General features: G+C 54.4%; 1 protein-coding gene across 1 annotated transcript; it reads right to left on the bottom strand.

The window, feature by feature from the left end:
- Window positions 1–18,212: 18,212 nt before the first annotated feature.
- C1H8orf74 (chromosome 1 C8orf74 homolog) lies at window positions 18,213–22,009 on the bottom strand. The gene is made up of 3 exons (XM_057500318.1): window positions 21,956–22,009; window positions 20,788–21,270; window positions 18,213–18,576 (listed from the first exon to the last, which is right to left on the bottom strand). Exons 1-3 carry the CDS (start codon window positions 22,007–22,009, stop codon window positions 18,337–18,339), a joined length of 777 nt encoding a protein of 258 aa, XP_057356301.1. The 3' UTR covers window positions 18,213–18,336.
- Window positions 22,010–23,452: the final 1,443 nt, after the last annotated feature.

The following is a 23,452-nucleotide window of genomic DNA, read 5'->3' on the forward strand; positions in this document are numbered from 1 at the left end:
GCGCTGAGATTGAAAGAGCCCATCGGGGTCATTTGGTCCATTCTCCTGCCTCTGCTGGGGACTGCCTCATAGCTGTTCTTGGAGGATGGGCTTCTATTTGATTAGAGCACCCTCTAGAAAAATGGATTTTTCTCTCTGCAAGCCCATCTAACAAGTTCCATCATCAGAGCACTTCCTTTTACCTGGCTCGGATCCCTCCTGCTCCAGTCTAAGTCCACGTCCCCTGGATGTCACCTGTGAGGGCACGATGTGCCCCCACCTTGCCCAGGTGCTCCTCGGCCCTGAAGGCCAGTGGTCATTCCCTCTCCGCTCTGTTAGGGACCCTGTTTGGGGCCTGGCAGGGGTTGTGGTTCTCCCCGGATCCTCTCCCAGGTCTGCATTCCCCCTAATCAGAGGTGACTGCTGCAGGGACTTTGGAGGGGAGAAGAGAGGAAGGCCTTGTTACCCAGAGTGCGAGCGAGGAAGGTGGGGGGTGTCACCAGGGAGTGGGCGAGCCTTCTCTGTGGGCACTGCTAGAATGTTCTGCGTGTTGGCAGAGGGTGTAGTCATCTGTCAGAAGTTCACGCCACTGGGCCAAATGGTGGGTCTCCGGCCCTGCTCATCGTCCTTCCTCTGGTCTCTCATCTCCCATCCAGCCAAGGGGCTGTGGGGCGAGCGGCACAGGCCTGGGGTGAGTGAGGGGCGCTTAAAACAAGAAAAATCTTCCACTGGATTCTGGAAAACAAAATCACTCGGTTTTGATTAATGAAACGTCTTTGCAGCCTCCAGGGCCCTCAGGGTGCCACTGCTGTGTCTTCAAGTCTCTGATGATGAGAACTGAGAAGGGGGGCTGTGACTTCCGTGGAGGAGAGGCCCGGCGGAAGGGGAAGGGTACTGGGGGCGCCCACTGGCCTGTCTCCCCACGCTGGTTTGTCCTCACGTCAGAGAATCCAAGACGGCTGCCTACCTCCTTTCTTTCGATCCTGACAAGTCTTATAACTTTTTTTTCTTGATTCCCTTTTCTGAAAAACAGAAGCACCAGCTCCCACTCTTAGGGTGCCACGAAAGTCAGGGCAAGTGCGTAGCATCCTGAAAATTCGCCGCCGTGACTACAGTGATTTGTCATGAGCATGAGCAACAGGTGGCCAGAGGCGTCCTAGTGTGAACAGAGCAGTTACCCTTGTACTGGAAGGAACGTAGAGTTGGAATGGAGAGATTCTTGTCCCACCTTTGTGACCTTGAAAAAAATCACTGGAGGTCAGAGCTGGCAGGAATTATTGTTATCATCCTGTTTCACCCCAGATTGGATGAAAAAGGAAATGGAGGCCCAGAGAGGTCAGGGGATTTGCCTGAGAGCCAGAGGCTGAGAAGAGAAGCCGGGTGAAGGGGACAGGGGACCCCCCCAGGGCCCCCAGCACTGGGGCAGCCGGTCTTCCTTAGCACCAGCCAGAAGGGTGCTAGGCAGGGCTGTGGAAGAGGGCCCCCCACGCCTCTCTCTCTGCTGTGCAGGGGTCTCAGCAGGGCAGGGGCCAGGGGTGATCAGGAAAAGGGGTCTTGGGAATGCAGATGAGCCGGGAGCCCGGAGCCCAGCAGGTCAGCCTGCCTCCAGGAGGTTCCCAAGAGGCTCCTCCTTACGCTTCTTGCAGCCCAGCTGGCCCTGGGGTGCTGGCCCAGGAAAGGGAGGCTTGGAATGAGCCCCTCAGAGGATGGAGAGGCCGAGTGGACCCCTGCAGGAGGCAGGCGCCCTGCCCTTGGGTTCCCAGACCCTTCCAGGCACAAACGGTGGCTTCTAGGGCAAGGGAATGGCAGCGAGAGGCCCACCCAGGCCTCCCTGGGGGCCAGTGCCCCTTAGTTGTGTTTCTGCCACGCCTGCCTGCTCCCCCACCCCCACCCCTGGACCCAGGCTGCAGGGGCTCAGAAGGGTGCAGGTGGTCAGGGTGGCAGAGGGGATGGGAGGCTGGGCCTCTGGACCGAGCCCCACGGGCAGCAGACCACCTTAAGGGACGCTCTGCCTGCCCTGTAGCTGCAAGACGAGGGGAAGGCGGCAGGAGGGGCCCGCAGAGGGCGGAGGAGCGGCGGCTGCGGGGTGTTTTCCTGCTCCTGGGAGCTGCTGTGACCGGGCGGAGGATGTGGCCGGAGCCCAGTGTTTCCTGCCTGATAAGCCGGCCCCTCCCCGGGAGCCCGGGCCAGGCCCACCTTTGCGTCTAGGGCTCTGCCCAGGGAGCGGCTGGCCGAGGAGGAAAATCTCTTCTCCAGATTAGCTCACCCTGGCCGAGCCCTCCTCCCCCACCCCGTCCGCACAGCAGCCGCAGGAAACAGGGCTGGGCCAGCACGCCCAGGGGTCCCCACCTTCAGGGCACTCGGCTCCAGGCCCAGGGACCCCAGCTTGTCTCGGGTCCCCACCGTCCCTGTCCCCCAAGAGCGGAAGCCTTTTTGCTCCAAAGGCAACCGTTTCCAAGGAAGGCAGTGACTGCAAACCTTCTATGTGGCCTGGAGTCTGGGCCTAGGAAACGGGACCCTTTATTCCTGGTCCGGCCACGCACCAGCCCCGCCCGCCTGATTGTCTGCGGAGTGCGGAGGCCGGTGGGCTTGGGAGGACGATGCCAGGCTGGCCTAGAGGGAAGGGCAGGGGCTGGCCCCCCGGGGACAGGCCGTGTGACCTGACCCTTGCTCCGGGAGCCCCCATCTGTGATTGGATGGGGTGAGCCACTGGGGAGCTAAGAGCCCCTCTCCCTCCCCACATTCGTGATCAAGGACGGGGGTGCCAGACTAGGGGTGCTCCCAGGAGCAGCAGGGGCAGTGGCCATCCCTGGGGAGGGCTGGGCACCCTGTAGGCAGCCCATCCACACAAAGGGAGCCGAGAGGGAGCGCTGGCCCTGCACGGTGCCCTCCCCTCCCCTCCTCTCCCCTCCGGGAAACCATCCTCTCCTGGCTTCCCCCTGCTGCCCCGCCGGCCCGTCTCCTCCCTGGGAGCCAGGAGGCCCTGGCTCTAGGCCAAGGGCAAGGGCCGTGCGTAGGACCCCCATGCAGGGGAGTGTTTCTCAGAGAACATCGTTTCAAAATAAGGCCAGAGTCCCAGACAGGGAAGGGGGGCTGCTCAGAGGCCCATTCACAGACATGAACCCCAACCCCAGGGGCACCCCTGCCACAACACAGCCCTCTCATGGGCCCCCTGCCCTGGGCATTCCCCCCCCTCCCCGAGCTGTGAGCATCTGGCCTGCCCTACAGCCCAGACCTGCTTCCCAACCACTGGCAAAGGCTCCTGTCCGCCCACTGGGAAGCGGGTTCTTGGTGATAAAAGTGCACACAGGGAGTATTTAACACCCAGCACAGACGAGCACACGCTTGTCCTGGAGAAAGCACTTGCAGAGGTGTTGACAGTGCCTGTGTGACATCCGCTGAGGTGAGTGGGCGGCGTCTCTGCCCCTCACCTCTGGGGCCACACTGTCGCTTACAAAGCACTTCCCCATTTGGCCCTTCATGTGACCATCACCGCTAGTCCCCTGCAGGTGCGATTATGCCCCTGCGCAGACAGTAGAGCGGGTGCTCAGGGGGCGCCAAGTGCCGAGTAGGATCAGTAGCTGGTAAGCGGAGGCGGGGAGTCCCCGCCCACGGCGCAGGAGACAGACTTGCCGTCCAGTGGAGGGGCCGTCCCTGGGCCTGCGCCCACAGCAGAGGCTGCACAGCCGCGGGGACCTTCCGAGCCGACCGTGCTGCACAGCGCTCGCTGTTTGGGGCTCTGCTAGTCATGGGAGACCTGGAGGTGGGAGAGGCGAGGAAAGAAGAAAGACTGGGGTCTAGGCCTTTTCACTGTATGCATTGCCATTTGCCTGTCCATCTGCTGTGTGACCTGGGGCAAGTCACTTTCCCTCTATGGGCCTCTGTAAATTAGGAGCACCTGACAGTTTCTAAGGGCTAGAATACTTTGGTTTATGAGCCTGGGAAAAGGGAACAGGAAAAGAGAGGAGATGCCCTCTGCCCCTGCCCCTGGCCTCAGCATGGGAGGGGCCTCTGGGGAGCAGGCAGTGGTGGGGGGCCCTGGGCAGGGGCACCCTGAGCAGAGCACAAGCTGCCCACATCTGTGCTGTGGCTCCCACACCCATGTCCTGAATACCCCCCAGGGCATCAGCCCCTCCTGCCTCAGCTGCTCTGGGCTGCTGCCCAGCCTCTCTCCAGCCCATGGCATAAGGCCCCCAGACACCTGGCTTGGTCCCATTCCCACGCACCACCAGGCCCCAGCCCCACCTCCTTGGAGCTCAGCCCCACCCGGCCCACATCACCTGACCTCTACGGCTCCACACAGTGTGTTGTGCCGGACAGGATGGGGCAAGAGGCCTCTACCATCTGAGCCCAGCCTGGCGGGTCCTCACATAACCCTGACACCAGGAGCACCCTTCCTGTGAGACAGGAGCTGGCTGCAGTTGGTCTCCTGAGGAGAGCTAGGGCCCCCTGACTCCATCCTCCCAACCCCAGAGCTGCTGTCTAGTCCAGGCCCTCACCACAGTCACTCACTGACTGTCACCCCTAGCCTTTCCAGCTAGAGGTTCTGAAAGGTCTGGAAATGTCACACTTATGCTGAAGCTTTTGCCTACCTAGTATTGCTAACAAGGTGAAGCTCAAACCGCTCAGTGAGACCTCCAGGTCCCAACTCACCTGGCTGGCCTCTCTTCCCCTCTCTCACTCCCCACAGCACACTCTGTGTTCTTGGCTCATCAAATTTCCAAATAGGATTTGTTTCTTCATACCCCAGTGCCTTTGCACAGGCTCTCCTCGCAGGCTGGAATGCAGTTCCTCACATCTTCAGTCTGTGGATTCCTACTCATGTCTCAGGATGCAGCTCAAATGTTCCCCCTTCTCAGAAGACCTTTTCCACACACTCTGCCCCTGTCTGGCTTTCGCTCTCCTGGTTCCCAACCCCAGCGAGTTTCCCCCTTTTCTGCCTGTTCCCATAACCTTCTCACACAGCACTTACAGTGTGGCAAGGCAGTCTCCCTGTTTTCAAGCCTCTATCCTCCCACCAGTGTGGGGACATATTTATCTGGGAATAGCATCTCTTTTATCTTTCATTCTATGGGACCTGCTTCATGCCAGCCACATAGTAGGTGTCCAATCAATATCTGTTGGATGATAGAATAGCTACTCAGGACTTAAACACCTGCTGGTCCAACTCCTGTTCACTGTTTGATCTTAGACAAGTCACAACACTTTTCTGTGACTTGGTTTTTCTATCTGTAAATTGGTACCGGCTTATACTGAGAGCTTTCAGATTATGGCAATAAATAGAAGCAATGGGACTAGTTCAGGAGATGACCAATTCCTAATGCAATCACCTTTTGATGATCTCTGAGAAAAATTTATTCTATACTGGCTCTCTGCCCCCTCCTACCTTGTGTCCTTACCCTATCCTTGGCCATCAGTCAGGAATGAAAACTATTTGTAACATTGTCCCTACCAGAGCTGATTAGGAAGAAAATTTGTGCTGCATGTGGGGAGATGATATAAACACATGCTTTTGTACACATATATGTCACAAACACACACTCATACATACACACACATGCCGTGACTTTCCAAGACCTGATGTAAAACACATTAGATATTTTGCTCTCCATGTGACCCCAGAGGGACAGATACAGGGGGCTGACACCAATGATTAGTGTTAGGATTTATCACAGTAAGGAGTTGGCCACAAAATCTATAGTAATAAGGATACTAAGTTCTCTTTGGAAATAAGTTTAGCTCTTTGGTAAGGTCCTTTTCCAGGCTTAATTAAAAAACCTTTTATTATTTCCTTTATTAAACATGTTATGTAGGTATGTACAGAAAACTTGAAAATGCAGAGGAGAGAGAGAGAGAGAGAGAGAGACAGAGAGAGAGAGAGAGAGATCCCCTGTAATCTCAGCATGCAAGGATACCTGACATTTTGTTGTATTTCTTCTAGACGACTTTTTCTAAATGTATATGTGTGTTCACATGAATATTTTTAAACTTCCTTTTAGAATATTGGGATTACATTGTTTTATAAACTTGCTTTTTAAAAAACCAAAAATGTACCTTAATATGCTTCTGCGTCAGTGCATGCCTCCTAATGGACAGTGCACATGCTGTGTGGGCCCTTCTGGAAATCACTCATCCGTTCCCAGGGTCCCCAGACCCCACGAAGGCCGGCAGTTTGCTGGAGAAACCAGTCGCCCTGGCCACGATCTGCCTCCTTAGCTGGAGAGCAGTTCACCTGCTCGTCACCCCTGAGGGGCAAAGGTCACAATCCCGACATTTTGTGGTTTCTCAGCTTTCACCTGGGCCCCATTTCCAGGAGTACAGCCACCCCCAGGACTCCCTCCTGTACGCACTTCCATCACCCAAGAAGTGTGGAGCCTTCTTTGCAGTGCTGTGTGCTATGAAAATAGGTAGACGTTATTTTCACTTTCTAAGGGTGGGTTGTATTTTTCCATTGACTGTCAGGTTTCAAATGCCACGTTCCCTGCTCTCCTATGTCACCCAAGCCCCCTCCCCACCCAGCCAGCTGCTGGTGAAAGGCCCCTTGGGCAGAGCGAGTGCAGACCCAGATCTGGCGAGGGACGCAGGGATGCCCGCTTTCAATGCCGGGTGCCTAGGAGGGAAGTGACTTATCTGAGGGTTGCTCAGTGAGTCAGCAGCTTGGCCCGGCTGCCCGGAGAGTGCTGGGAATCAGCCCCAGGCCCGGGGGCTGCCAGGCCGCGGCCTCTGACGTGCGCTGTCTTGCTCAGGGCGGAAACCTCTCTTCCTGGGAAGGAGGGGCAAAGGCCCTGGGGTGCCCCTAGGCCTGGAGATGCCTCCTTCTGCTAGAAACTGCACAGGGGACTTTTGGGTGGTATTTTCCTGTGTGTGTCTCCTCTGTCCAGACAGACTGTGACCGCGCAGGACGTGGTCTTCCTGTCTCCTGTACCTTTCCAGGTTGAACCCCTTCCAGCTCACTGCTGCCGGGGAGAGAAAGTGTGCACAGAGGGTGGAGTTCTCAGCTCTTCCACTTGCTAGCTGTGAGCCCTGAGGTGAGTCACGTCATTTCCTCAGGTTCCTCAGCTGGAAGAATGGGGTTACGGAGACCCCCTCACAGGGTGGGTAGGCGAACTGAAATCCCATGCTGTCATCAAATGACTCAAAGCAGGCACCTAATAAGTGGGCATTTTCCTTTTGCTTCATCCTGTCACTGCCCACCTGGCAATGGCAGCGGCTCCTGCCCTTGAGTGCACAGCCTTGGGGAACACGCATGTGAAACACCTCAGGGCGGGCTGTGCAAATGCAGCCTCGAGATAGACTCCCTGGTTCCCCCTTTTGAGGGTGGGGTGCAGAAGCCCTCAGCCTTCCTGTGCAGCCGTTCTGAGCTCCTGGACCCCCCAGCCTGCCACCTCTGACGCTTCTTCCCAGCCCGGAGCCTTTGCTCAGACGCCCTGCCTCGTCCTCCCTCTCTCTCAGGCCTTCCCCCCCCCAACCCCCAGGCCTGCCTCTGCCGTGACTGCCCCGCCCCTGCATGCCTGGGGGCCTTGTCACACGCTGTCCTATGGACTGAGTAAGGGTTGTACAGCCTGGCCTCCTAGAGGTGCGGAAGCAAGTCAGAGCGACGGCTGATTTAGGGAAAAGGGTGGGCAGGTGAGGTTAGCTCAGATGGGCCTGGGTTTGAATCCCAGCAGGTTACTTATTAGCTCTGGGAGAGGTGAGTGCCTGCAAACCTCAGTTTTCATATGGAAAATGGGGATAATGAAATAAAGTGCCTGGCAGTGGGTAGGCATTAGAGATGACTTCTATTGTGCTTTTTTGGCATTCTCCTCTGCACTTTGCACATTCCAGGGGTTCCACAAATACTCCCGACATGAGCAGTAGCCAGTGTGACTGGCCAGGCAGCACGGCGGTGACAGGCACAGACATGCAGCAGGCAGGCTGCCCTCCAAGGCCGTCTTGGTCCCAGCCTGCGCTCCTCCCCCATGTGGACCACCGCAGCCCCTCCACAGGCTCCCCCCTCGGCTCAGTGGCGGAGATTTTCAGTAGCTGCTCACAGACTGGAGTGCGGCCTGTCCAAGGAGAGAGGCCCAGAAGGGTTAGGGTTAGGGTTAACCAGCAGCGGAGCTGCCCACAGAGAAGGCAGCCCTCCCTGCACTCCTGCAGCCGGCGGCAGCCGCCTGTGGGCGCAGGCTCAGTGCTGCACATCCGAACCTTGGCCCGGCATGTGCCCTGCCAGTGTCCAGCACAGCGACCTTGGGCACATCCCTTCTTTGCCCTGGACTCACCTTCCTCAGCTGTGCTGTGAGGCGGCTGACGCGGACTACCTCTGGGATCCCTTGAGCTCTAACGTTCCATGACTCTGAGTGCAAAAAACCTTCTGGTTTCAAATAAATTAGTATCAAGGTAATATTTTATTCTGGAATTTCTCATCGTGGGACAGTGGCTATATGGATGGGGAGGAGATTACTCTTGAGCAATGGCTGGTAGCATTTGTTGACTAATTTGCTTATGTAATTAGCCATTTATTTAGCTCTTCACTCATCTCTGTGCCAATGTAGCAGAGCAAAGATGGCTAAAATGACTTGTCACTCCCTGCACTCTGAGGTATGTCTGTTTTCCCACTGCCTCGATTCTGGGCTAGACCCAATGCAACTTTGACCGATGGAATACAGTGGAAGTGAGGCTCTACTGGTTCCTTTCATTTTAAGAGGGCAGCCAGCTTCCACTGCCCCTGCTCGGAGCCCAGCTGCCATGCTGTGAGGAAGCCCAAGCAGCCACATGGAGCGGCCCATGCAGGGGAGAATCAGGGCTGTGGACCAACAGTCTCGGCTGAGCTCCCAGTCAACAGCCAGCACCAAGTTGCCGGCCACAGAGGTCAAGCATCTTGGAAGGGCGTCCTTCAGCCCTGCCTGAGCTCTCCTAGCTGATGCCACGTGGAATGCAGATGAGCTATCCGTGTGCACCTTGCCCAGATTGCACAATCATGACTGTTGTTTTGAGCCACTAAATTTGGGAAGAATTTGTTACGCAGCAATAGCTAACTAAGACAGAGCTAGTGCTGGTATACAGGAGCCCAAAGATGAAGACATGTCTCAGCCTACGTTCCTCTCAAAAACAGAACCTAAGACAAAGGTTTGTTTACAGCATATAGTTTTTTGGGGGAAGTGATCTCAGAGAGCAGGGATAGAAACCAAGGAGAGGAAGACACAGAAGGCAGAGAAGCCAATACAAGGTATGACCTTGAGTGTCCAGCACTGCAGGCAACTGGTGCTTGATCCCACCGAGACCTTCTGAGGAGCCCTGTGGACTGTGTCTCAGAGTCGTTCGCCTGAGGGAGGCAAGGGCAGCGTTTAGCCACGGGCTTCTCCCTCCCACTGGCCAGTTGTTCCATGGGGCGTTCAGTCCCCGGCACTTCCGGGTCATGCATGTGTAAATGCCACTCAGATTCCTGATGGTGTCCCATGCTGTGACAGCCAAGTGCAGAGAAGTCCCCAGGCAGGAAGCAGAGACAGTTGGCTATGCTGGAGATGAGCCGTTGTCAGCACGAAGTGGACAAGATCTGCATAGATCGCTTTTCTGTAGCCTTCGCTTGAATCAGAGGTGAGGCCAAGAGAGTGGCAGAAGGCCCACAGAAAGTGTTCAGGGTGACGTGGACCTTTGAGGCCCTGGCCGTCTAGTGCCCCTTCTCAGCACATGGGCAGTGGCTACTCCAGGAAGCTGTCAGCCTGCCTCAGCTGTGCCTGAAGGCTGGAGTCCATTCTGGGCTTTAAGTCTCAGCCTGAGCAACTTCCTGGTTCACAGTTAAAAAGTGAGTCTCCTCTGGACACTAAAGGTGTCCAGCTGGGATCGTCCTAGAGACAATACCTGCTGACTGAGTGAGCTTGTCTGGGGGAGTCTTGAGAAGTGCTACCAACCCAGTTCTCACCAGTAGGTCTACCCTTCTGCTAGAGAAGTCCCAACGCCTTTGGGCACCTGTCTGGCCTACATCATTCACTCAAGATGTCAGAGGCATTTTCGGTCCTCCAGAAGAAAACACCTGAGGCTGGTTCACACAAAGGTTTGGAAAATTTTGAGCTGTGCCCCTTTCTCTGCTGCAGGGGCCATGGAGGTAGTATTTCCAGATTCTGCTGGAAAGCTGAAACCTGCAGGAAGGACCATCTCATGAGAAACTCTTCCGGGATGATGGGGCCCAGATAACATAGTCTGAGTGTGTCGGGTTCACACACCTGTGCTCCTGCCCTCCCTCTGGCCCAGCTGCCTTGGGATGCCCCTGCACGGCTGGGAGTCACGTTGCCATGTGCTGAGAGTATCCGAGTAAGCAGGGGCCTCATAAAGGGTGCAAAGCTTACCCCGCTTCTCATTTCAAAAATGTGGGCACTGGGAACAGCCTGTTTTCTCCACCTTTTGAATAGGTAAAAAGAACTTTACTGAAATCTCAGAAAGCCCTTTGGGTTCTTTGGAGGACATTTTACAAGCACACTGTGAGGAGTTACAATTAGAAAACATTAATGGTTGACAGAAGCTTGGACTTAATGCACTTTGTGGTAGACCCCCTCGTGAATAAGCAGGATATGATGACATTGCTGTGTGGTAGACGTTTTCTGATGAGGGAACGATGACTGGTAAGTTCTGTTTAGTGTTGCACAAATCTTCCACTCGACACTGTGTGTGCAAGTTCCTAGAGGAGAGGGTCGGCCCGCTGGGTCCCGATTGTCTCCCATCTAAGAGTAGGTGCTGTGGTGTCATTCAGAGTCCAGATCGAAAAGGGTGGCTTAATCCCAGGAGCCACAGCCCATGTGGGCAAGGTGGTGATCTTGGCTGCAGGCACTGTGCCTCTTGAGGTGGAGGATGAGATTCAAGCTCTGATGGAGAGGGCAGAAGTTCTGGTTGCTTCCGTCATGGCTTCACCCCCTGTCAAGTGACCTTGAGCATTCGTCCCACTTGTCTGAGCCTCAGTTTCCTCATCTGTCTCAAGGGAAGCATTCCCTGCCCTTCCTGTATTCCTGACCTCAGTCAGATAATGGGTGTGTGCGTGCACACTGGCTCACACCGCGGGCAGGGTGGGGCTGCCTCCAGGGTGACGGGATTAAGGAGCAATCTCTCAATCAATCTCTCCTCTTTTCTGTTTTCCTTTGCCTGTTGTCTTCCTTCTCTCAGAGCTGCAAGCTGCTCTGGCCTCCTCGGATCCATGTAGCCTCACAACCAAGAGGAAGTGAACCCTGCCAGCTCTGGGTGGAAAAATCCCCAAATCAGACACCATGGCTGGGGGCGTAAGGGGTGGGGCGAGGATGGAGCGTTTCAATAGGTCCACCTTGGGTCATGTGACCACACCTAGTCCACTCATTGGCCAAGAGCAGTGGAGGACTATGATTGGTCCATCTGAGGAATGTGCTGATCCTTTGGCTAGGGAGGGAGGCCCTGGGCCTGGGAGGCCTCATCAGAACCACATGATTGGGGCAGGAGGTAGAGAATGGTTCTTCAAAGGAGCTGTTGATCTGGGCAGCAAAGCTGCAATGCCCGCTGAGATGTGGGGCTGCCTGGTAAGCCTATAGGTGGCGGCTACCTGTACGGCTTCATCAGGATCCCCGTTGTCAGCCCTGGGCCTGAGTTTCTGTGAGCAGGAACACGCATGGGGACCCTGCCCCCCTCTGAGTGCCCTGGCTGAGAAGGGTGCGGATTTGACTTCTTATCCATCATTAAAAATTCCAATGTCTTAGAGCTTATACAAGTCTCCCATTTAAAACATAGACCATGGGCTGAATACCCTTAAAGTGCTTCTCCCCACCATGGTTCTCTATCTCTACTCCATCCCTGCAGCCATCTTGGCTGAACAATGCTCTCGAGTCTGTGTTCATGCCACATGCCCAGCCATGTGCAGGTCTAAGAGGAAACAAGAGAGGGACCAGGGTTCCTGGCTCTCAAAGGAGTTGCAAGGTAGCGGGCAGGACAGCAGGCAGATGAGCAACAGCAGAGCGAATGGGTACATGCTCAGGACTGTAAGGTACAGGGGAGAGGAGAGACGCGAGAGGCTCGGGATGCCTGGTCTAGGGAAACGAAGGGCCCTGCTTTTGTGCAGTGTTCCTCCCCACCTCCTGCCTTTGCTGGACCCCCAACCCCTGAAAGGCAGTAAAACGTGGGGGCAAAGGGTATGAGCTCTGCCTAGACTGCCTGGTGTTATTTAATCCAGGCCCATCAGTTTTCTCATCTGTAAAATGGGAATGGTAATAATACTACCTACATAGGATTGTCTTGTGTATCATGTGCTTATAAGAGTGCCTGGCACACAGTATGTGTTCACCTCCTATAGCTTGGCACCAGGCGTGATGTCAAATATTTACTTGCTTATTCATTTACACTCTCTCTCTGATTACCCACCAGATCATAAACCTCCTAGGCAGGGACATTTTTTTACTGTTTGGTGCACTGTTCTTGGGGCTCGGAATAGCTGCTAGCCCACAGTGAGCACTTGTTAAATGTCTGTGATTGCATACATGGTAGCTAATATTATACTTGGCTGGAGTTTTTTTAATAGCTTTCTTCCTGGTCTCCCTTCTTCTAGCCTGTCTCCAATATATTTTGCTTCCCTGCCTGAAACATTTCAAAGTGTTTCTTTTCCACGAGTCAAGAGTTCACGCTCCCCAGGCCTTTCCTTTGTAACTGGCCCTCCAGCTTTACCACTTGCTCTTGCTCTAATCTCTGCCCACCTGCCGCAACCTGCTTGCTGTCCTGGCTCCTGCTTTGTCTCCAACAACGGCCATTGTCTATGCTTTTCCTCTTTCTGTATAATGACTTTCCCCTATGCCCGCCTCCATTAGAATCCTAATTATCTTCAAAAGTCCATTTCCCATTGTCCTGCATTTGAGCATCTCTCCTTGATCTCTCCTATAATAGGTAATTGTCCCTTTGTGCATCTATTTTAGCATTTGTCTCCTCCCTTGTCCAAGTATTAGCTGTGTGCACATCTGCCTCCCCCTTAAGACTATAAGCTCATTTAGGACACCAGTGTGTCTGGTTCATGTCTTTATATACATGAGTTATCTCAGTGTCTGGTGTATAATGGGCATTTAATGTGTGCCTGTTGGACAGCATCAGTAGTGAAGTTTCTGACACCCTAAAGTTATTTGAGTTACACACCTGCTTATGGCCTTCCTACACGTGTCCCAATCAGTGAGCCTCGACTATTTAATTGCTTGTTCATGTCCTGCGTTAGAAAGTGAGCTCCTCAAAGATGGGGACCTTGTCTATCTTGTTTACTTTTCAGTCCCCAGTGTCCGACAGTGCCTGGCACAAACAAGTGGTCGAGTAATATTTGTGAGATGAATGAATGGATGCCAACTGGCTCTCAAGCAGAACGTCTTTGTGGAAGGAGGCCGACTCTGTTATTCTGCGTTGCTCATCACTTTCTCCCATCCCTCCTCCATCTCTATTTCTACTTTTCGACCCTAATGGTTCAGGCCTGACTTAAGCATGCCCAGCAATCAATTCTAGGTACATTTTTCTCCATAGTTTTCTTTTATTTAATTTAGTGATACCATTGCTTTTATCAGCATTTATATATTTAAAGTAATAATATTATCACCTCAAGAACAAGTCCATTTATCTTTCAGGTTGAACTTTTATCAAGTAAATTTCCAGTACCATTTACAATATTGAGAGATACTTCGTTTTGGGCAGAACGGATTTCCAAAGCTTTACTTTGACTGCCTGAATAAATGGAAAATGGGAACTTATTGGAATTGACTGGTCTTCCCACTGATGCATCTGACTACACTAATATGAAGCTGACCTCATTCACCACACGTGAGCTTCCTCCCCTAGCAGTACTGTCAGACAAACAGCTCTCACGTCACTTTACCACGTTACGAGAGAACGTGGAATTGACAAATGTACTAGGCAGGGCTCTCCAGAAAAACACAACCAATAGGATATCAATATAAATATGATTTTGTAATCTGTAACATAGTATTTATGTGCATGTGTGTATTTCAAGAACCATGGTTGGCTCCCATATTATGAAGGTTGGCAAGCCCAAAATTTTCAGAATGAACATCTTCGGTTTGAGTCCAACATCTGGCAGGTTGTATAAAGCAGGAAGAGCTGATGTCCCATGTCAAAGGGCAGGAAGAATTGTCTCCTACTTGGGGGAGGTTGGTGTTTTGTTTCAGGCACATCTTCAACTGATTGGGTGAGGCCCACCCACAGTCCGGAGAGCAATCTGCTTTGCTTAGTCTCTCCATTCAAATACTGATCTCACCCAAAAACACCCTCACAGAAATACCCAGGAAAATGGTTGACCAGGATTTTAGATGGCCCTAAGTTACCGATGACCTTTGAGGTAGATGTTGATGCTTCTTGAGCAGATTTGTGGCTTGGTTTTCGTATAATCAGTGACATCACTAAGGTTCTCAGGGTGGATGGTGAAGGCGGAAAACAGTTTTTTGCTCATGTTACAATTTCTGATTGACTTCCTTGAAAAAGAGAAAGTTGGGCTACTTACGTTTTCATTACTCATGCACTTTCCTTTTTTGTTGAACTCGTCGCCTCTTAGGGTTTATGGAAAAATGAAAATGCAGCCGCAGACACTAGGACAGCTGCAGGTTTATAGAGCATTGTAAGTGGTAAAGGCGTTGCAGGGAAGCTGCCCTCCCTGCTGTCTGTGAACCCGTCAGCAAGACTCCTGCCCTCGAGCTCTGGCACTAGACCCCTTACCTGTCACTCCCACCTTCCCCCTGCCCCCAGGGGCTGGTGGCCTGGGGGCTTCGTGCCTCTCACATGCAGGGGTACAACTGGCAGAAGCGGCCCCATGGAGTCCGTGTCAGCACCGTCCCAGCTGCTTGGGTCTGGGTGCATTTCAGCGTCTCAGGGAGCCGCCTGCTCGGGAAGGAGGGGCACGCCCCCCCTCGTCATCTTCTGGATTTCGCCTTGAGTTTAGGTGAAAACTCGCTCACTGACCACGTGATGCACTCTAAGAAATGCAGTCATGACAGAAGCTGGAAGGACAAATGGAGGGGCACCACTCCCATCCTGGCTTCTCCATTAGATAATGACCCAACAGGCAGGACGACAGGATAACAGGGGTCAACCAGGACGATCGTGGATGAACCAGATGTGTGGTCCCTCACCTGTGGGCACGCTGTCCTAGGGCCCTAAGGGATGCTCCCATCTTCGCCGGCCTCAGGGAAGTTCTCAGTTTGGGGTTTCCGCACCTGGGGGTGGAGGCGTCCAGGCCCTGCACATGCAAGAGCCCCAGGCGGGAGCTCTGCCCGCCCACAGGAGACTGGGTCCTCCGTGAGGGGCTGCAGGAGGCTGCTCGGGGCTGCTTCCCCGGGCGGGCGGGAGGAAGGGCCTCCCCAGCAGGACCACCGTTCTCTGCTCGCGCCTTCACGGAGAAAGCCCGGTTTCGGCTCCCATGGTGTGTGGGGCTGGAGGTCCCCGCTCCCGTCTCCGAGGACGCCTTGAATTCACTTGTCGCTGAGGCTGCCCTCCTCATTTCCGGTCCCTGTAACATCCCCATTCCCACCTCTTTCATAAAAGCAACGCAGCTACACATGAAAGGGCTGTGTGACAAGGTCTGTGACCAGTTCGGCCGTGTGGCCAGGAAGGAGCTGAAGGAGGAGGGCGGCTGCTCAGGCTGAGTCCCCGCACTCCCAGAGGCCGCCCGGTCTGCTCTTGGGCTGGGAGGACCTTGGGGTTTGGGAGGGTGTCCCTCATCCCTCATCACCTTGGCACCATGCCCCCCGCCACCTCTGCCTGTCCTTGAACAGATGACACTGAATGAGTGCGGAAGCCAGCTGGGGGTGAGGGGTTTGTCTCCCTTGCTAAATGGGGAGATGACCCTGAGGGCAGAGGCGGCCAGCCCGGGGCTGGGCCCGGTGGAGGGCCCCAAAGGGGGTGCTGGGGTGGGATGGACCACTGCTCATCCCACAGGTGTGCCTCCCAGTCACCTTTGCCCTTGGCAGGAAGAGGAGGGCTCCACCCCCGAGAAGGTTGATGAGTTTCCCAACACCTCTTTGGACAGGAAGGAGGTTCCAGGATTTAAGTTTTTCATTCTTTCCTCCTTTACTCCCCAAACATTATTAACATCTGTACCTCCTGTGTGGCTGAAATCCTGGCTCTGAGGGCGACCCCTCCAGGTCAGGGCGAAGGGTCTCCCCCAGCTGCAGGCTGGCCCCGGCCACAAGGCTGCAGGAGCCCACGGCCTCCGCCCTGCTGCCCCTGCAGCACCCATCCCTTGCTGGCAGCTGGCTGTGCTGGGAGTGATCCGGCTCGCCTGGGGGCTCACAGGGGGCTGCTGAGGAGCTCCCTAAGGTCCAGGTCCCCTGGGAAGTATGGCATTAGGAGGCCACTGATCATGGCTCAGGGCCTGAGAGGGTCAAACCCCTGGGCCCTTGGCAGAGCAAGGCTGGGATAGAGGTGGGGATGTGGGTGTGGACGGCACAGTTGAGCCTCCCTCAGCTCAGGAGGAAGGCAAGGAGGAGGGGGCTATTAACCCTTTCATAGGTAACCGACCCAGCCTAGAGCCCCCCAGGGCTCCCAGTGCCTTCTGCACACTGCACTGTAGTGGTGCTCTCTGCCCAGACGGTGCCCATGCTGCCCAGGGTGGTTCTCTCCTGCTCCAGCATGGCAGGTCTCCAGCAGGTGGCTGGGGCTGGGGCAACACCGCTTGCCTCTTCCTTGTCCCTGCAAATATACACACACTCACGGGCACACACGTGTGCATACATGCGTGCATGCAGGCATACTCCCCCACCACCCAACCAACCACACAGGCTGCAGGGGTGTTTTGGGATCCCAGTCAGGCCTAGGCAGGATAAGATGGCTCCTCTCACACTTACTCCTGGGCTATAGCTGTGAAACTATATCCAGCAGATGGGGATGTTAAAAAATGTTTTTGAAATGAAGGATGAACACATGAAAGAATGAAGAATTTAAGAAAAACCTGGAACCTCCTCCTTCTTGTCCAAAGAGGTATCGGAGAGCTTATCACACTTCTCGGATATACCACATGCTGTCTGGGGCACCAAGTAGACTGGCCTTCCCAGCGAGGCCACCTTCCCAGCCAGGGGTCTCCTCCCTCCTGGGCCTGGCTCACAGGGTTCCAGGGCCAGTGACACACCTCTCTGGGGCTCCCTTTCTCTACCCACATCCAGCCTGGCCTCCAAAGGCAGGCTGACTTTACCTGGAAGCACAGAGAACCAGGCACTCCTCAGGCGGCCAGACCCAGAAAGCAGCTGTGGCATGGACAGGTGTGCATGAAAGACATGGGCGTGAGGGGCAGGGGTGCCGCACAGGGCCCCCTCCAGTCACGAGCGAGGGTCACAAGACTACAACAGAGGCGGAGAGAGAAGTCGCCGGCCTGGAAGAGGCGGCGAGAGGTGATGCCCTCTCTGCCCCAATCTCGGGGACCAGAGTCCCCTGTCAGTTATGTGGCTGTGATAACCAACAACGTCAGGATTTGAGCAGCTGTTTGCATGAGGCACAGTGCTGCAGGGGAAAGCACAGAAGTAAGAGTCTGGAGGCCTGAGCTCTAGTCCCAACTCTTTCACTGCTTCACTGTTTGACTTTGAAGTGGGGACCTGACCTCCTTGAACCTTCATGCCCTAGAAAACTGGGAATAGCCAACCTAGCTTTGTCTCTCTCCCAGGATGTTACAATGCAAGAGGGTTCTTAGACACAGACAGCAGTGCCCCCCTTGACAGAAGAGAGACTGGGGCTCAGAGATGGAAGGGACATGGGCAAGGTCACACAGCAACCCAGGGGCACAGCTGGGGTCAAAGCCAGGTGTCTGACCCCTAGGACAGCCCTCGTTCCCTGCCTCCATCTAAATAGCGTATGTTCTCACAGAAGGAAGAGTTTTCTGGAGGCACGCAGCTCCACTCCTCCAGCACAGAGACGGGATATGCATAGCAGGGTGCATGCAGTCAATCCTGTTGAACACATCACAGAACGGAAACAGCATCCCAGGACCCGTTCCCCCCATGCCAGCCACAGGGCTACCGTGTGGGCTTGAAGTCCCTCCAGGTGGCTGGGTCACCCTCCTCTCACCGCTCAGCCCCACGGCGCTGGCTCTGTCTTCAGGCCTAAGCTCAGACTTGGCTGCAGGTGACATTCGCCTGCCCACCGAGCACGAAGCTCTGTGCTCAGCAGAGAGAGACAGCCTTCGCCCACCGGGCAAGGAAAATCCATCTGGGCTGGATTTTCAGGTAGGAGAAGATGGTTTCCAGAAAGAAGGGAAGAAAAATACGATGAGTGTTGTTTTGTTTCTTTTAATTGCTAGAAATCTTTGGTCAGCCGGGTGCTCAGCATGTCACATGATACTTTCCGAACTGGCAATGGCTTTTCCGCAGCCAGAATCTTTGCACCACGGACACCAGAGGCCGTCTACTTCCTCTTCGCTTTCGCTTTCTTTCCTTTGTTTGTCTTGTGGGACTTGAGAGCTTCATCTTGGCCGGGCTGGCTGGTGATGGAGACGGGGACAGGGATGGGGGCGTTGAGGGTCAGAGTCTTTTTCTGAAGCTTCAGGTCCAAAATATCAAAAGTTGTCTGTATCTCACACTGCAGCTGTTCCTTCAGACACTCCATCTGGATGTGAATGGCCTTGTTGATGAGATTCTCTAACTCCTGGAAGAAATGGAATGTGGCTGGTGAGCAGGGCTCCTGGGAAGGCTCAGGCCATCTGTGCACAGAGTCCCTCCACCTGATCTCAACTCAGCCACCTCCCTTTTCTGCACTCTGGGACCTCCCACGTCCCCTCCAGGTCTCCGCTCCACCCTGCTCTGTGCCCCTGGAGGCTGACTTATAAGGGCTGCATCAGGGGGCCTTGACCTCTGGCTTTCGGTTGAGTTCAGCCAAAGGGAGGCGCTGGCAGGAGACCTTGGGTGGAAGGAGAATGAAGTCTCTCATTGTGCCCCCAGCCAGCTGCAGGCTGGCCATGGATAGGACCCTCCATCTTCAGCCATACCTTCTGTCCCGGGGCCCTTCCGACAGCTCTCTTCATGAGTGCCAGTGATTGCTATTTCCTAGTGACCATCACCTGTTTGTGTGTGTCATTTATTGCTGGCATTGTTCTGAGCTCATAGGCTCTCTTTCCTGGTCAGTGCAAGCTCCATTTGGAGATGCATCTCTTCCTTCCCCTCCCACCCTTGGCCTATTCTCACATCTCAAAGTTCTAGGCTTCATGGGAGGGAACAGGAGAAAGAGCTCTGAGAGTGAGTGTGTCCCCCAGCCAGCCAGCCACAGGAAGAATGGAAACGTAGCCGTCGTCTGCCATGGGAAACAGGAGACCCTGTCTTTCATCTCAACCAGCATATGACATCACGGGATCCTGGCGACACGGACCATGTAACTGTGTTCTTCCAAGTTTCCTGCCCAAGCAACCAAACAGCAGAGGAGAATTCATGCTTTATTATGTCACTTAAAATCTCATGCAAAATCTTATATTAGCCCCAGAATGGCTCCTTGTTTTTTTCTCTGCAGGAATAACATTTTTCCTCTAAGTCCTTGGGGAGGATTGTGCCCCAAGAGCATGCACCATGTCTATCTTACGGTGATGGTGCCCCCAGCTCAGGCACACCACCAGGGACACACAGCAGAGGGGACGCTTGCCCACAAGTTCCCCCAGGCAGGGACCAGCAACGAAGCAATGGAGGCCTGCAGGGAGCAGGGGGCTTGGTGGGGAGGCAGCCCCTGCCCCCCGTGGCCTTGACCTCCTGTGCTAGAGCCCTGAGGTGGGTGGGGACAGGCTGCTGTGTAGGTTCTCTTGGGTCCCCACTGGGCGTCCTGATGCCCTATGATCACCCGGCAGCCCAGTGTGCTGCCACCTGGGAGACGGCACCTAAGAAGAGCATCATTCATTCTGTGGTGTTCGTTGTTCTTTGGAGACTTTCCCCCCAGTGTTTTCTACCTATTTAAATGAATACTTCCCAGGCACATGTGCTCCCAGGTACATTTGCTCTTTGGCTGGCAATTCAGAACTCAAAACCCTTTTGGAATTCACAGGCCCTGGGGCTCCCTACTTCCCCCCCAGGCCCACTTCCCCCCCAGGCCCAACCGTCCAACACGTGCACACACGTGTACCCACATGCACATACTTGTTCCTGTGCTCAAAGATGATGCAACAATGATGACGTCACTGCCTGCATATAGTTAAAAAAGGAGTTTAGACGCTGCCAGGCCCTCAAGAAGTCGGCTGTCCTGGGGCCACACTAGTCACCGTTCAGTGAAGAGCCCGTCATTGGAGCCCCAGCGGCCTTAGCACCCGCCAAGAGGGCAGTCCCCTTTCTGAGACCCACACTTCAGGCTCCCATCCCCGGGTCACTGCACTACCCTACCCCTCTGCTGGCCTCATCACACAGCCCATCCTGAGCTGCCCCCATGCCCTTCCTCTGCCATCTCTCCCCAGGCCTTGATGGAGGTGTCTCTGCAGATGCCCGAAGGGCACTGAGAGTCTGTGGTGGTTCAGAATCTGGGGTCTTTTTGTGGTGGAACCTGTCAGTGATTGATGACATAATGGGAAGAACTCGGACTTTGGGGTCAGCCAGGCCTCAGGCCAAATGTCAACTCTACCACATACTCAGCTTGGGGACCTTAGGCGAGAACTGATACAATTCTCTGAGCCTCAGTTGTCTCGTCACTAAAATGGGACATGAATTACACCTCACAGGGATGTTTTGTGAAACGCATGCAAGTATGTGGCAGACACCCAGGGATGGTCTGTCCCTCTCTGCCCCCTTCCATTCGTGCAGACAGCAGGGTCCTGGCTGTGCATCTAATTCCAGCCTGGACACTCTCTGGGTAGGAAAGGGTGTTTGCACATGGCAGGCTCGGCCTTACTTCTCTCTTCAGAACGCGGCTCTGCTGGGCGGGCGCCTCCAGGAACGTCTTCTGCAGCCTGCGCTCTCGCTCCACGCGCAGGGCCTCCTTCAGGAGCAGCACGTTGGCGCACTTCTGCACCTCTGCTGCATCGAGCTCGGCCACCTGCTGCTCATGCTGCCAGACGGCCCTGTCCTTGCCCTGAGACAGTGGGAGGGGCTGGGGTGGTACACACACCTCCAGTTGGGTGACGGTCAGGTTGGCGTCCTGGTCGTGGCCGAGGACATACTGTTGGAGTTTGTAGTGGCGGATGAAGGTGTTGTGGAAGCAGTCACAGAGGGCCAGCAGGAGGGTAGTGCTGAACTGCCCCTGGTAATCTCTGAGCTCGTTCCTCAGGGTTGTCACAGCCCCAGTGACGGAGCAGCCTGCGGGCAGAGGGACCGGGCACCAGGTGGGAACCGGGTCAAAGCTGTGCTGATGGCTGATCAATATAAGCTCTGAACCCTGGCATTCGGACCCAGAGCCTTCGTCCTACCAGCTATTCTATATTACCATTTGTTAGCTATTGAAAGCTATGGAATACATCACATTTCCTCCCTTTTTACCTTGGCTTCTAGGAAGCTCAGACCAATTTTGTGTAGTAATTTATATTTATCCCATCTTTTTCTTATATGATTATCTCCCTTCTTATGTATATTTTGACCTTTAACTCTTGTTTTAAACAGTTATTTCAGCTGTGTTCTATATTGTGTCCACTTCAAACTTTTTGGGAAGGAGAAGAGGGTGTAAAAAGGGGATTCTGATAAGAGTAGAGCATAAGATGATCGGAAAGACAGAAATCCAGGCAACCATTATATTGGGGACTGTGTCACCGAGTTAGGCAAATATTGTTTGTGTCGTACGCAGATCAGCTCTGAGGGCAGCGCCGTAGGCAGTGCCCCCCTGAGGGTAAACCCTCTGCTCCCACCCTAGTCCATTCATTCTCCTGCTTTCAACTCCACTGAAAACTCAGTAGTGGTGTGATCACGGGGAAAAATGGGGGATAACTGTATTTACTTTATAGGCTTGGTAGGCTGATCAGAAGGGATGACATGTCCAGGAGCTTTGCACAGAGCCTGCTATCAGGTAGTGAGCCATAAATGCTGTGGGGAAAGAAGACTTTGTTTCTGCCCTGTGAGAAAAGTCTCACCTGGGTACATCTATTCTTTTTCTCTTCCATCTTTTCATTGGTCTGTCCATCCATATTGTCCATCCACTCATCCATCCACCCATCTCTCCATCCATCTCTATCTATTTATCCATCTATCCAGTCATCCATCCATCTGTCCAGTCATCCATCCATCTCTCCATCCACCCATCCAAGATTAATTTGTCAAACTTGACTGAGCACCTATTTAATTGCTAGACACTATGTTAGGTTCTGGCAATACTATGATAAATGAGACACCCCTGTTCCTTCAAAGTGTTCACAGGAGAGACGCGCAAGGAGATGTTACGCATATGTGTAAAGAGGCACAGAACCAAGTGGAGAGGAGTGCTCAGTGGAGGACGGGGGATCTGGCGTGCATGGGGCATGCGCTCCAGCTCAGAGTCTGCATGGGACTGAGCCCGCAGAGACGGGGGGGAGGGCCCTTCATGGGGATAGCTTGAGCAGGGCAGGGGGCAAGCAGCCGCATGGCACGGGGGAAACCAGACAGGATTGGCTGTGGTTGGCACCTAAAAATGGAGGCAGGAAATGGCACAAGGTGTTTGGAGAGGTGGGCAGGTGGGGAAGACAGGCGGGAGGGCCTTGATGCAGAGCTCGGAACCAGGGCTTTATAGTCTAGGCCATGCAGGGCCTGCGGGGGGTTGTAGGCAGGCTGTAGACCTGGGAGAGTCCAGGTCAGCAGGTGTGAGCAGAAGGAGCAGATCTGAGCGGCAGGACTGACGGTCAGACGTGGAGCGTGGCGGAGACCTGCACAGCTCCCAGATTCTTCCCGGGGGCACTTGGAGTGAGGGGACCACCAACGGAATATGATGTGGGTAGGGCATTTGCCTCTGCCATGACCCCTGCCCTCAGAGAGCTTCCAGGCTATAGAAAGGCAAGCAGCGGAATAAACGACGTCCGCCTTTGCACTCTCAGCTCCCAGCTCAGTGGGGCCGATAGGTGTCTAGGAATTAAATGAACACCTTCTGATATGTCAAGTACAGTGATGGAGCCATTCATTTAACCACTTAACAGATATTTATTAGGGGCCTTCTAGGTGCCAAGAACTTCTCCAGGTGCCAGGGAGGCAGTGAGGGCTAGGGAAAAAACAGTATAATTCTGCTCAGCACTCCATGGGGCTAGGTGGGGCCACCATGGGACGCAGTGACTTTCTCAGGGAAGCCAGGGAGCACTCCCCTGAGGAAGTGAGGAAGGGGCTGAGATGAGCAGTGTCAGTGGAGTTACTGGGCAAGGAGAGGTAGAAAAGAGTGAAGCAGCACGGGGACTACCATGTGCAAAGGCCCTGTGGTTGGAGAAAGCATGGCCCATATAAGGAAATAAAGGCTGTGGGTGGGGAGTTGGCAGGCTAGAGAACATCCCTTGAGGGGGGTCCCCGGTTCTAGAAGAGGCTAGGAGTTGGGCAAGGGCTGGCATGGACCTCCTCTATTTCTCCACCACTGCCCACACCTTCGCCTGGGACACCCTTCCCTACAAAGGACT

Source organism: Manis pentadactyla, chromosome 1 (genome assembly GCF_030020395.1).
Source record: "Manis pentadactyla isolate mManPen7 chromosome 1, mManPen7.hap1, whole genome shotgun sequence".
Lineage (NCBI taxonomy): Eukaryota > Metazoa > Chordata > Mammalia > Pholidota > Manidae > Manis > Manis pentadactyla.

Coding starts and splice junctions, on each gene's coding strand:
- C1H8orf74 (XM_057500318.1), bottom strand. CDS start 22,009: ATGGATGGACAGACCAATGAAAAGATGGAAGAGAAAAAGAATAGATGT. Junction 21,271..21,955: donor AAAAGAATAGATGTACCCAG/GTGAGACTTTTC, acceptor TCCGAATGCCAG/GGTTCAGAGCTTATATTGAT. Junction 18,577..20,787: donor GCCGCGTTCTGAAGAGAGAA/GTAAGGCCGAGC, acceptor CATTTCTTCCAG/GAGTTAGAGAATCTCATCAA.